Source organism: Ursus arctos, unplaced genomic scaffold (assembly GCF_023065955.2).
Source record: "Ursus arctos isolate Adak ecotype North America unplaced genomic scaffold, UrsArc2.0 scaffold_9, whole genome shotgun sequence".
Taxonomy (NCBI): Eukaryota; Metazoa; Chordata; class Mammalia; order Carnivora; family Ursidae; genus Ursus; species Ursus arctos.
In genome coordinates this window covers 59,173,574-59,187,731 of record NW_026623111.1, presented here as the reverse complement: position 1 = coordinate 59,187,731, position 14,158 = coordinate 59,173,574, and the positions used below count along the sequence as shown (strand labels likewise).

The window sequence follows — 14,158 nt, the reverse complement described above, 5'->3', positions numbered from 1 at the left end:
GTCTGCCTTCCGCTCAGGGCGTGATCCTGGCGTTCCGGGATCGAGTCCCACATCGGGCTCCTCTGCTGGGAGCCTGCTTCTTCCTCTCTCACTCGCCTGCTCTGTACCCTCTCTCGCTGGCTGTCTCTCTGTCACATAAATAAATAAAATCTTTAAAAAAAAAAAAGATCCTATTTATTTATATATTTATTTATTTATTTAGAGAGAACATACCCATGTGAGCAGGGGGAGGGGCACACAGAGAGGGAGAGAATCTCCAGCAGACTCTGTGCTGATCTCGAGTCAATATGGGGCTCAATCCCACCACCCTGAGATCATGACCTGAGCCAAAATCAAGAGCGGGAGGCTCAACCAACCGAGCAACTCAGGTGCCCCTGTATTTCTTGTACTTTAAGAGGCACTTCCCCCACCCCTAATATTTAACATCTCTGAAACCAAAATGTATCCTACAACCCATGGCATCTTAAATTTGGTTAAATACACTTCTGTTCTGCAATGCGCTATTTTTACTTGTTAATATGGGTCATGATTCCAAACCAGCACTGCCTCCGGAATGATCTTTCTGAAGTATGAATAGGGTCAGGTCACTACCTTCCCCAAAATTCTTCAAAACTCCCCCCCCCCCACTCCAGGCCTTCGTTTTCTGACTCTGTCCTACTTTGCCAGTCTCCTTTCCTGCACATCCACACACATTGTCTTCTTTAAAGCCAAGTAGTTCTATTTGCAGTTAGTTCCCCAAATATGCCGTGCTGAGCCAGATCTTTGTGCTTTTGCACAATGTTTCCTCTGCCTCTCCCTCATCTCTCCTACTCAAAGTTGCCTTTTACTGGAAAATTGCCCTGATCGCCCAGGCTAAGCCTGGGTTCTTCCTTTATGCACCACCCCTCAACTTCTCCAGCATCTGGTGCACATCTCTGTTAAGTCCCTTCACACAGGTTCATGCCATTTCTCTTGTTTGTTGCTCCCAACAAATAGAGAGTTCTCGAGCACGGCTTCTTCTTTATACCCATATCCAGTAATGCCAGAACAGCATGGCTGCTCCATAAATATTTTTGGAAATAATGTACTGTACATGAGAGAGGCATAAAAATGCTCCTGGAGGTAAGGTGAAGAACATTCTAATTAACCATCCTGCAACCCGGGACAAAAGAGAGAAAAAGGAGGAGAGAGGGTCTGGATGCTAAAGCCCTGTGCACCCAGAAATCTAAGGCAATTGGATTTTTTTTCTTCTCTTTCCCTGCTTCTGCTCCTCAGACCTTCTAATTCCACCCTTAACTAAAGATAATCTGACTCCAACAACCATGCCTTGAGGCGCCTTTTCTTTCTCCCTAGTCAAGCGCTTCAAGTCCATATCATCACTCCTCCTTGCCCCAAAACCCCTTTTTTTAACCAGAAGTTTTGAAAAATACCAAAGGGGGCAGGGAGGTAGTTTCCACTTGCTGCTCTAAAATACCCGCCTGAATTTACCATTTGGACTCCCTCCTGCCCTAGGTGTGGACATGCCTCTCAGTCCTATCAAGACTCCACCCCAGGAAATAAACACAAAAGGAAGCTAAAATTTAAAACAAAATTTTGATTTTAATAACCATCCTAAAAGCCTGAGGTTAATGTTCCTCCTCAGCGAAAACCACTATCCCTCCTCTCAACCCAGTATTGGGTTTGAATTACAGAAAATGCCAAAAATAGACAGAAAATTTTCCCAGTTCTTCTTTCTGACCTAGATAACTTAAAGCCAAGGATTCCAATTCATTCATGGAAAACTACCAGGGTACTACTGGGGACTTGAGATGAAGCTCAGCTAACGTGGCCTATGTGGCAGTCTCTAAGATGGGTCTATGTGGACAATTGTAGGGCCAATGTACTTTCAGTGCCGTCCCTTAGCAAATAGGACAGGGACTCATGAAACAACCAAAAATAGGGCAGAAGGAAAAGTGGAAAGATAACGGGGAGTATAGGGGAGAAAAGGAGTATGACATGGCAGGAGAAAATAGAGACTTTATGATAGGAAATGTTGCTTAGGGGAAGGCACGGAACCATAAAGGTAAATAGATTAAATGATGAAAGTATCTTGGACATGGAAACAGGACTGTCAAACAGGATTGCACCTCAAAAACCTCAATTAAAGAAAGGGCCAGACCAAGAAGTGGACAGATCAAATGAAAGGGCAAAGCAGCTGTTAGGAAAAGCGATGTGTCTTGAGGCCAGTGAAAAAGACAGCTCTGGTATACAAATGGACTTGGAATCAGAAAGTCTGCAACCTCTCAATGGAGAATGAGAGTCAAGCGGTCATTCTAAGGTTTGGAGCAGTGGGGTCAAATCAGGCAAGCTTACAATATGCTTACCACTTCCAACGTGCCAGGTGGGGGTGGGAGTGGGGGAACCTTACATTCGGAGAGAAATGACAACACCACTCAAGCCAACACAGAGGGACTGTACAAAAATCTTTTCTGTTCACAAACTTTGAAGTAAATAAAAACAAAGTAACATTAAACAACAAATACCTTCACTGCATGACTCCTGTTCCTTTAGAGCTGCTGGGGCAATCAACTATCAAACCGATTTTTCCTTAACGTGAGACAATTACTAGGAAAAAGAAAGGCCGAAACCAACCAGTAACTTGAAGCGTGATTTCTCTTTTCAGTACAGACTTAGGTGTGAGAAGCAGCCCCAGCAGTCTGTCTAGATGAAGAAAGGCTTGGTTGGGATGCAAACTGAGTTCCCCGGACCTCGATACTGCCTTAGGGAATCTGAAATTACCACCCCAGAGCGTTAATAAAGGCACCTTTTTGGGAGACCGCAGAATGCCAGTAAATTTACACCTTCTTCCCCAGGCAACGCTTTCGCCAGAACTTATGCAGTACAGAGAGAAGGGAGGAACAGCTTCTCCATGCTTTCGTTTCCTACGTGGCCGAGACCGAAAGGAGCGGCCGCTCGCTTACCTGCCTTCCCTTTCCCCGCCCGGGAGGGGCTGTGCGTTCTGCAGAGCGGTTCGCTGTCGGCTCGCGCTTGCTGGCGACTCACCTACCGCGCTCTCTGGCTCGGGCAGCCTGACTCATCTGGGATAGGTGGCAGGGCTCGGGAGACCTCAGAGGGCGGAAGGACAGGAGGAGGCGGGCCGGGCCCTTCCCCCAGAGCCGGGGAGGCGTCGCAAGGACGCAGGTGAAACCGACTCCGACCTATCCCGGGAACTTTCGCTGCGGGGACTCGCTGCGAGAGGCCAGCGTCGCGCAGGGGCGGCGGGGGAGCCGCCCTCTCCTACCCCGGCTGGGTGCGGGGGCTCAACCCGGGGGCCACTTCCCGGGGAAATCGCGCTGCTCTTGGCGCGCTCGGGGGCTGCAAGCAGCGCCGCCCTCCACGGCCGATGGAGGCGGGTGGCGCCGCCCCGGGCGCAGGTGACACAGGACAGTCCCGGGTTTCGGCTGGCAGGGAGAGCGAAAAGCTGACACCCGGGGCCAGGAGACGACAAGGCAGCGATGGCCCGAGAGTTAAGCCAGGAGGCACTACTGGATTTTCTGTGCCAGGCCGGGGGAAGAGTGACCAACGCCGCCTTGCTGAGCCACTTCAAGAGCTTTCTCCGAGACCCCGACGCGCCCCCCAGCCAACACCAGCGCCGCCGCGAGCTCTTTAAGGGCTTCGTCAACTCGGTCGCCGCAGTGCGCCAGGACCCCGACGGCACCAAGTATGTGGTGCTCAAGAGGAGGTACAGGGACCTTTTGGGGGAGGAGGGGCTGCAGCGACCCCGAGACCCGCCCGCGGCCGCCGCCCCTGCAGGGGGAGCTGCGTCCTGGGACGCGCGCGGGGCAGAGCAGGCGCCGCAGCCGCCGAGGAGGCGGCGGCGAGACAAGGAGCCAGAGGAGGAGCCTGCAGGTGCCGCAGCCCGGGCGGCGCACTCAGGTTGCAATGGACTCGCAGCCAGCCGCACCCGGGAGGCAGCCCGGGGAGGCGGCGGCCGCAGGGGCGGCTCTGGCCACAGGGCAGGAGCGAGGTGCGCCGCGGCGGAGACACAGGGCCGCTGCTGCTGGGAGTGTCTCCAAAACAGCCTGGAGGGACTGCCAGGGGAGCAGGTGCTCGGTGCAGTCCCGGACCCCGCCACCGCCGGGGAGAAGCCGGCGCGTGCCCCGCCGACCCAGGATGACCGCGGGGCTCCCAGGCAGCCGCCGGAAGGCGCGCCCGCTGAGCGTGCACCGGTGCCCGCAGCGCCCTGCTCGCCCCCTGCAGCTGTAGAGGCTGCTGGGACCCCGGCTTCCCCGCCTGCTCTCCTGTCCCGCCTTATCTCGCCGGGAGACCGGCCAGAGCTGATGACCCCGGACTCCCTGCATTATTCCACCCTGCAGCAGCAGCAACAGCGCACTTGGGAATGGGTGGCTAGACATCCCCAAATACCCAAGGCCCGGGACCAAGGCCCCATCAGAGCCTGGTCAGTGGTGCCAGACAACTTCCTCCAGCTACCCTCGGAGCTGAGCTTCTGCGTCCGGGAACCTAACTCAGAGCCTCCAGACCCCACTCTTTCCTCTCATTCTGTCCTTCCTGTTGTTCTGGAATCCTGCCCCGAGAACCCTCCATTGACAGTCTTTCGTAGCATTCGTTGTCAGCTGTCCCTCCAAGATCTGGATGACTTTGTGGACCAAGAGAGCCACGGCAGTGAGGAGAGCAGCAGTGGGCCCAAAGAGTCTCCTGGGGGTTCTGAAGAGAGGCTTCAGGTTGCTCTGGGAACCCCAGATTGGAGAAAGCTCAGGAATCCAGCTGGAGGCCTTTCTCCAAAGGAGGGCAGCCCCAGCAAGAGCCTTCAGGGCCTCAGGAACAGAGGGGATGGTCACACCTCTCAGCAGGTCTCAACAGAGGCTAATGGCCTTGCAGGCCACCCACAGGAGTCTTTGCCCTGTCCAGCTCCCAAGTTAAGGAGATCCCTGAGGAGGAGCTCTCAGGCAGGGAGAGTCAAATTGTCTTCTTCTGATGAGGAGTATCTTGAGCAGGACTTGCTGAAAAGGACTCGTCGCCCACCACGGTCCAGGAAACCCTCCAAGGCAGGAGCAGCCTCCAGCCCAAGAGTGGATGCTGCTTTGATACCAAGACCTGCAGACATTAAGGCTTCTGTTGCTGAGCGGGGTGGGCTGCACACCTCCTGGGCCCGGGCTGGGGAGGAGTCTGCAGCCTTGGTCCCACATAGACCTTCCGAGCACAAGTCATCTGCGGTCCCCCTGGATGCTAGGGAGCATGAATGGATTGTGAAGCTTGCCAGTGGCTCTTGGATTCAGGTGTTGACTTTGTTTTGGGAGGACCCCCAGTTGGCTCTGCACAAGGACTTCTTGACTGGGTACACTGCCTTGCACTGGATAGCCAAACATGGTGACCTCAGGGCCCTTCAGGACTTTGTCTCCAGCACACAGAAAGCAGGGATTGCTCTTGATGTAAATGTGAAGTCCAGTTGTGGATATACCCCTCTGCACCTTGCAGCCATTCATGGCCACCAGGGAGTCATCAAACTGCTAGTGCAAAGGTTGGCTTCTCGAGTGAATGTCCGGGACAGCAGTGGGAAGAAGCCATGGCAGTATCTGACCAGTAATACCTCTGGGGAGATATGGCAGCTACTGGAAGCCCCGCGGGGCAGGCCCATTTTCCCTGTGTACCCTTTAGTCCGAAGCTCTTCCCCCACCAGGAAAGCCAAGAGCCGGGAATTATCTAGAAATATCACCCGGAAGACTTCCTTTGCTGCACTCCTCAAAAATCAGCACAGCAAATGGAAATTGGCCAACCAGTATGAGAAATTCCCTAATCCAAGGGAAAGAGAAGAGTACAGTGACTGAGGTGATCCCTTCTTTCGAGCATGCAGCCACCACACCCTGATCCTTGAGTTGTTCAGTGAGAACATTCAGGGGCAGTAGAAAAATTGCTGAGGAGTTGGTAAGAAAGAGATCGTGTGAGATGGCCTCCCTGGTGTTTACCCGCCTGGACTTTATGTCAGCACATCCCAGACCGCAGGGGTCATCCAGGCTTTCTGACAGCTCAAGTCTTTGGGCCAGTGAAACCTAGGCACAGGACAGAGGCAGGTGCTTAAAACCCAGGAGGGATTCTTCCTCTTCCCTCGCCAGCACAGATCTGGGCACAGTGAGCCATGCTGTTTTCCGAAGCAGTTACCCCAGGCCTTCGCTACAGAGGGAACATATGTCTAAGAAAAAGGGAGGCAATTCAAGGGTTTGCTGAAGCTCAAACAAAATCTCTCTGGCTAGTAGCTCTCTGGCTTCTATTCGTTTGGAGAATAAACCTTGGCTGAGAGTGGAGAGCACCAGGTTCGAAATCAGATAGTTCCTGCTTTCTCCTTTTTCTCTTTTTCTTCCCTTCTTCCCTCCCTCCTTCTTCCTTCCCTCTTTCTTCCTTCCTTCCTTCCCTCCTTCTTCCGCCATTCCTCCCCTCCGTCCCTCTCTCCTGTCTTCCCTTCCTTCCTCCCTCCCTTCCTTCTTTCCATCTTCCCTTCCTCCCTCCCTCCCTTCCTTCCTTCCTTCCTTCCTTCCTTCCTTCCTTCCTTCCTTCCTTCCTGAATCAGTGAAAATAAAATTATCACTGGAGGGTAGAACTTGATCTAAGAGATTCCTTAGGCCTGTCTTCGGGTCTTCCTTTGAATGCAACCTAAGGTGGCTACTGTGTGAGATGATTGGTGCCTTGTTTGGGTCTCCTCTCCATGATCAAAGAAGCAGTTAGGTAAGATCCAGTTATGACTGACATTCAGGCCCTGCTTTAAAAAAAATCAACCTAAGGGAAACTTTCCAAATGTAAAAGCTGCTGGCTCATTTGCATAGTTGCTGAACCATCTTTCATGGAAACTCCTTGTGTAACAAATGGCAAAATCAGCATTAGTAGTTCTCAATAGGATTGAATGGCCAACATTCATATTCTGGGGAAGCAATAAGGGTTAAGAGGTGGATGCTCCCCCACCAGGAATTTTCTAAGCTGCTGAAAATATAATTGTATTTGCACTAAACTTGATGCCAATTAAGATTAAATATTAGCCTTGAAGTGCTGTGTCTGTAACAGGAAGTATTCCTTGTAATTGCTTGTGATGGGTCCGTGGAATGAGAGAATGGTTACTCTGTACATTGCAATAATATCAAGATTTCAGAATATAAATTTAGAGGGCTGAAAAGTTAAATGTCCATATGGAAATCGTTCATTTTTTATGGAATGTTTTCATGTGCTGTGGCAATGATATTGTATTTTCACAGTATTTGTGTGTTTCTTCTGGGTATTTTCCCCCATTAAAATATCAAGGTATCTTTATACGTTATTGTACTTATGCTGATTACTGTTTTTTTTTTTTAATTTTTTATTATGTTATGTTAGTCACCATACAGTACATCATTAGTTTTTGATGTAGTGTTCCATGGTTCATTATTTGCGTATAATACCCAGTGCACCATGCAATACATGCCCTCCTTACTACCCATCACCGACCTATCCCAGTCCCCCACCCCCTCCCCTCTGAAGCCCTCAGTTTGTTTCCCAGAGTCCATAGTCTCTCATGGTTCATTCCCCCTTCTGTTTACCCCCCTTCATTCTTACCTTCCTTCTCCTACCGATCTTCCTATTTCTTATGTTCCATAAACGAGTGAAACCATATGATAATTGTCTTTCTCTGCTTGACTTATTTCACTTAGCATAGTCTCCTCCAGTCCTGTCCATGTTGCTGCAAATGTTGTGTAATCGTTCTTTCTGATAGCTGAGTAATATTCCATTGTATATATGGACCACATCTTCTTAATCCAGTCATCTGTTCAAGGGCATCTAGGCTCCTTCCACAATTTAGCTATTATGGACAATGCTGCTATGAACATTGGGGTGCATATGGCCCTTCTCTTCACTACACCCGTATCTTTGGGGTAAATACCCAGTAGTGCAATTGCTGGGTCATAGGGTAGCTCTATTTTTAACTTTTTGAGGGAACTTCACACTGTTTTCCAAAGTGTATGCCGATTACTGTTGACTTTCTTCATACAAAATTGTGTTTCAGTGAGTGTCAAATATTTTTCTTTCTTTGGAGTTTTACTTTATAATTTTGCTGAAATAAATATATCTCTGTTCTATGAGAAAACAAACACAAGATAGGCATAATAAATAAGTCGAAGGTTTGTTTCTTCCCAAAAGACCCGTATAATAGATGAAGCTTTGGCAAATCGTATCAAGAAAAAAGCAACACCCCAGACAGTGGGGGCATGGTTAGGAGAGATGAAATTTGAAAGACTAAAAGATGAACAACTATATAAATACTCTACTAAGTGAGTGATTTTCAAGGGGGAAAAAAGTTAAATATCAACTTCCTTTAAAAGCCAAAGAATATTTTTACTTTATCATATTATCATCACAACATCAATTTATTCAACAAATATGTTTTGCCAAGGGGTTTACAAAGGTGAGTGGGATGTGACCTCATGCTTCTTGAAACGTAAAATCTAACAATTTATCTTAACTTAAAATCTAACAAGATTTGTTGCTGATTGATTTATACCTTATCTTGCTCCCAAGGTGTCTCTTAAAGCTGCATTGTATTAGACACAAGCTTTTAAAATGAGATGAAGAGGAAAAAGGTGATACCAGGAATGAGAACAAAGCAACCACAATGCAAGAAAAAATTTTCAAAGTGTCCTAAGTACAAAATTAAGTGCTCCAGAGACTTTCAGAGGAGAGATTTCCTTGGGCTGGGAAAATCAGCAAGGGCTTCATGGAGGTGGGGAATCTTCAAGTGAATGTTGCTGGCTTTCCGAAGAAACCAGCTTTATTGGTTCTACCACATTCCTGACGTCTGCTTCAGTGCGTGATTTGCACAGCGCTGGTGTTGACTGATGGTTCACTGGTTAGAACACAGTGTGGGTCTCAAGTTGATTCTCATGAGGGTTCAGGTCCCTTTGGCCTTTGTCCATGCATCACACCTATGACTTTGGTCAACTCTCTTACATGGTCACCATATATGTTAGGAGGGGGCAGGGCGGAAGAGGGTGTTGAGAGCAGAGTAAAATACAAATCTGATTGTGTCATTCTCGTGCTCAAGTCATAAAGTCCAGGCTAGGAGAGCTGGCAGGCCCAGCACATTTTTCCAGCCTCCTGACAACCACTCCCTGCCATGAACCCAATACTCAAGCCACACCAGACCCATTGGAGTGCTAATGGCCCCACCCTCTCAGTTTCTGTCTCAGGCTGAATTCCCTCAGCTCCCTTTCATTGTTGAACTGGTGATCTTACCCTTATTTTGGGGGGGACAGCTCAACTGTCAAGCCTCTAAGAAGTTTCCAGGATAAACACCTCCAACCAGAATATGTATAGCTCTTCCGTCAGAATTCTCGTAATACTGTGTACACGCCTCACTTACAGTTTTTGCCACATGCAATTTTAGTAAATTGTTTGAATGTTTTATTTTTCCTGAAGACTTTGAATATCTGGAGATTGGAGAATGTGTTTTGAACTCATCAGAATTTAGCAGGTATTTACGACACCTTACTATGTGATAAAGATACAATCCCTGCCTTCAACAACTCACAGTCTACTGGGGAAGGAGGGTCACTGAAAAATAATTTCAGCAGCACAACGAGGTACGTAGATAGATGTGTGCATCTAGACTCTGAGAATACAGAGAAAGGGATATTCATAGACATTTTCTTTATACTAGGCGCTATGCTTATCCTGGAAATTCAACATCTACTAAGATATACATGTTTCCCGTTCTCACGGCACTTTCCTGGACCAGGGAAGTCAAGAAGATAAAATAGAAGTTAGACGGCCTTTGAAGGGCCAAGTGGAGAAGGGAGGAAAGAATATTCCAGAAGAAGGAAGGAACTTGAGTAAAGCTGCAGGGTGTGTTTGGGGGTTACTTGGACACTTGTGGCTGTGGGGAATACACAGTCACTGCTGTGTGGCAGAAGTGAGGGGGTGTGGAAAGAGACAAAAATGAAAAGGGAATTTAAGGCCACGTTGAAAAAACGGTCTTTTGTGCTATGCCGAGGAACATAGGCATTTTCTAGGAAGCCGTGAATTGTCAAAACCCTCCAGAAAACCTTAGTCTTATGGCAAGTACTGATGTTTTCTTAAAGCCCTCATAAGAAGACAAAAATAGATTTCAATGTATTAGACAGGATGTGGTCAATTTAAAAGTTTCCCTTTCAAATTTTTTCTTATATCTTCAGTGTTGTTAATGCTTGTTTGCTAGGAAGGAGTGGAAGGCAATAAAATACTTTAACAAATGACAATTGAATATTAAAGGCAACATCAGAAACTGTTGATAATCTTGGATCAACTACCTGCCTTTTTTCTAGACATAGTTGCAAAGTAGTGAATTTCAATCTTATGAATATATATGGTATATACCAGTCTTATTTCCTGCTAGTAAAATTGCTTATGGTTCAACATTGCAGGATGTTACACATAGCATGCCAAGACTTCCAGATGCTTTTGATTGTAAATTTGTAGACATACCATTGAGATACAAATCACATACCAAACAAATCACCTATATAAAACATACAGTTCAGTGGTTTTTAGTATATTCACAACCATCACCACAATAAAATCCTGTACAGGTTTGAGAACCACCGATGCAGGAAGCCATTGACAGTTGAATGCATTGACATGAAGCCATTGACAGGGGAATGATATATGTAGGCTTAAAGTGAAACAGATTCCTCTTGCTATTGTAAGGGAGACAAACAAGAAGCAGAGATCAGTTATTATAGTGTCTTAGATTCATATTGGAAATAATAGGAATGGAGGCGCCTGGGTGGCACAGCAGTTAAGCGTCTGCCTTCAGCTCAGGGTGTGATCCCGGCGTTCTGGGATCGAGCCCCATGTCGGGCTCTTCTGCTGGAAGCCTGCTTCTTCCTCTCCCACTCCCCCTGCTTGTGTTCCCTCTCTTGCTGGCTGTCTCTATCTCTGTCAAATAAATAAATAAAATCTTTAGGGGAAAAAAAGGAAATAATAGGAATGTTGACTCAAGCAGCTGGGTAAGGTAGATTAGATCGGATGTCTACAAGGCAAATTCTGGTTGGGAGGGGCTGATTTGGTTGATAAGAATTAGAAAGAATTAGGTAAGATCTAAAAGACTCTATTTCCTTTCATCTGTAAAATGCCCTGGTTCAGTGATTATTCATTTCATTACTGTGATGAGAGTCTAGGTTCCTGGTGATGCTGATCTAAGAGTGTAAAACTCTGTGCAGGCTGGTCAGCACCGCAGTGCTGAAGTGCGGGCTTGTGTTTGTCGGCATCGAGCAAACGATTAAAAACGTGTAACGAAAGCATAGGAAAGTACAGTACTTAAGCTGATGACAATGAAGCTAGGTTGCCTTGGGTTCTTGTCCTGGCTTGGACAAGACCTCAACTTCACAATTTTCTCATTTTTAAGATTTTTTTTTTTTTTGAGAGGATCAAGTAAATTAAATACAAAGCCCTTAAAAAATGCCTGGCACATAGTCAATCTTGAATACGTTAGCTGTTACTATTTTTAACACCATTCAAAATATACTGTTCACTTTAAATTTCCATCTATGCTGAAGACAAAAAAAATCCTCTAGCTGATTAAAAAGGTGCTACGAGAACAAGATTCGCTAATCAATTATTTTTCCTTATGCTCTTACATAAAAAGACGCTTGCGTTTCTCTTTTCGGATGAAAACGTCTATTTAACTAACCCTCTATGATTGTGTGTAACAATCATTAGCTATTATGATATGTCATTAAACAATTATATCTAATTGAAGTCACATAAACTAACACTTGTCCAATTAGCAGCTCTGTTCTGGCCTGGAACTAAAATCCAGGTAAAGCTCTGACGAGGGGAGGTTTATGGGAAGTTGAGTGTATGGCTGTGTGAAGCCACGATCACTTGAAATTTAAAATATCTAAATTCAACTATGTAGTAAACTTTATCAAAATTCCAATAACTTGGTCAAACTGAAGTGGATTAAAAATTATTGACACTGGGGCGCCTGGCTGGCTCAGTTGGTGCAGATGCAACTCTTGATCTTGGGGCTGTAAGTTTGAGCCCCACTTTGCGTCTAGAGATTACTTAAAATCTTAAAAAAACCCCAAAAAACTAACATATCAAACTATTCCTTCTCTTTGGTCTGAAAAATAGTACTTCTTGATCCCTACCTCCAAGTTTGATTCCTCTTTCCTACTTTTAAGAGTTGGGTTTAAAAAAAAAAAAGGCACAACTATATATAAATTATGCCTCAATTAAGCAAGAAAAATGATGTTGGGGCCAAAGCCCACACTCTGTTTTGAGAGGGTCTAATTCTTCTCTGTGTTCTATTTCTTCTATTCAGATGAGCAAACAGTCCCCAATCTAGCAGTGTCTAATAGGTATTTCTATGCCATCACATTTTCTGAAGCCATAATCTTTAATCTTAGAGGACTTGAAGCTTTTTGCTGTTTATGTCCCCAAATACAATTAGCTTTCTAGGGAGCTCCTGTCCTTTGCTGTCAAGTAGGGTAATGCTGCAGGGACATGAATGTGGTGAACTAAGAGACTTACCACAATCCCAGGAGAGGTCTCATTGCCTAAGAGACCGAGCCAGCCAAGGTAGTGCTGAGGCCAGGAGGAATTAGGCCAGAAATAGACCCATTTCCTTAGTGGTCTGAGGACCTAGCCTTGCCAAATCACATAAGGCTGTTTAGATCAGAATATTTGGAGTTTCTAATTAAAATGAACTTTAAAAAGGGAGCAAGTGGGGATGCCTGGGTGGCTCAGGGTCTGCCTTCCGCTCAGGTCATGATCAGGGTCCTGGGATGGAGTCCCAGTCAGGCTCCCTGCTCAGCGAGGAGTCTCCTTCTCCCTCTCCCTCCCCCTCTCCCCCTCTCCCTCTGCCCTCTCTCTCACTCTCTCTTTCTAAAATAAGTAAATAAAATCTTTTTTTAAAAAGGGAGCAAATGAATATTCATTCAGCTGATGACAACAGCTTTGCCCGAACTGATGGTCCAGGAAGTCACATTGACCTTTCTTTCTGGAAAGGACTAGAATACATCACCTGCATAGGACTAGCTATGCCTTTACAGTGTCTGGATGTTGAATGAGTGTTCCTAATTTTCACCTGGTGTGGCCCTAAATGGTTCTCTGCCAAATATGAAATCTCTGTGAGCCTTCATTTTGTGAGGAAAGGAGAGGAGAAAGAGGAAGAAAAAGATAGCAATAACGTCAAGTTGACCTCAGATCTTCAGAATGGAAGGGGCTACAATGTACAATATTACTAACAGGTAGCAGCAAATAGGGGGAAAAACCATAGAAGAACGATTTTACTTTATCCTGAGGCCAAATCTCTCACTGTAGTGATTTTAATTCTTGATTCCTAAGGGGCATATGACCTAAGTAACATTTCCTAATGGTGTATAATTAGCCAACCCGTGAAGCCATCTTTCTACTCATCGTGAAGAGATAACAGAATATTGCCCTGGATTTCTTGGGCAAGATTCCTGATGTCTGTCATAGATGGGAAAACTGAATCCTGGGACCACTTTTCAAAACTGAGGTATAAGCATTTGTTTCAGGAGCAGTGTGAAATCCAGTGTGGACGATCTTTCACAAGCATGTTCTTTTCTGATCTTTGTTCTTGGCCTGGATAGCATTTAGTCAGGGACTGACAAGGGGTTGAAACTCAGGACTACTTGTTTTCGGTTTTGTTTTTAAAGATTTTATTTATGAGAGAGAGGGAGAGAGGGAGACAACGAGCAGGGGGGAGGGGCAGAGGGAGAAGCAGGGCCCCCGAGATCATGACCTGAGCTGAAGGCAGCGGCTTAAGCGACTGAGCCAACCAGGTGCCCCTCAAGACTATCTGTTACTTGTTAAGGTTTTTAAAGTAATTGAAAATCTGAATTATGGGTATTATTGATATCTTATGTTACCACCTCCACCCACCCATCATGTATATTCTAAAGGGGCATAATAAGAAAGTGCATTGGTTATATCTATTCGTACTAACACCACAAGATTTGATGTGTTTGTTCAAAACATCTTCCAGATTATTAGTAAAGGAAAGTATCTGCATGAGGCAGCCAATGCAGAGACTAAATCCTAATCCTGAACAGCCTGTGATTTTTTGAGAAAAGGATTAATTCTCTAAGCACAGGGAAAGATGCACTGCTGTAGGCAGAAGTTGTATTACGTGTGTCACCTTATACCTTCTTGTGGT

The 14,158-nt window shown here is 46.2% G+C and overlaps 1 protein-coding gene across 1 annotated transcript; it reads left to right on the top strand.

The window, feature by feature from the left end:
• Positions 1–3,140: 3,140 nt before the first annotated feature.
• On the top strand, positions 3,141–7,272 carry SOWAHB (sosondowah ankyrin repeat domain family member B). The gene has a single exon (XM_026509909.4). The coding sequence runs from the start codon at positions 3,474–3,476 to the stop codon at positions 5,802–5,804; it is 2,331 nt and encodes a 776-aa protein (XP_026365694.1). The 5' UTR covers positions 3,141–3,473; the 3' UTR covers positions 5,805–7,272.
• The last annotated feature ends 6,886 nt before the right edge of the window (positions 7,273–14,158 follow it).

Coding starts and splice junctions, on each gene's coding strand:
- SOWAHB (XM_026509909.4), top strand. CDS start 3,474: ATGGCCCGAGAGTTAAGCCAGGAGGCACTACTGGATTTTCTGTGCCAG.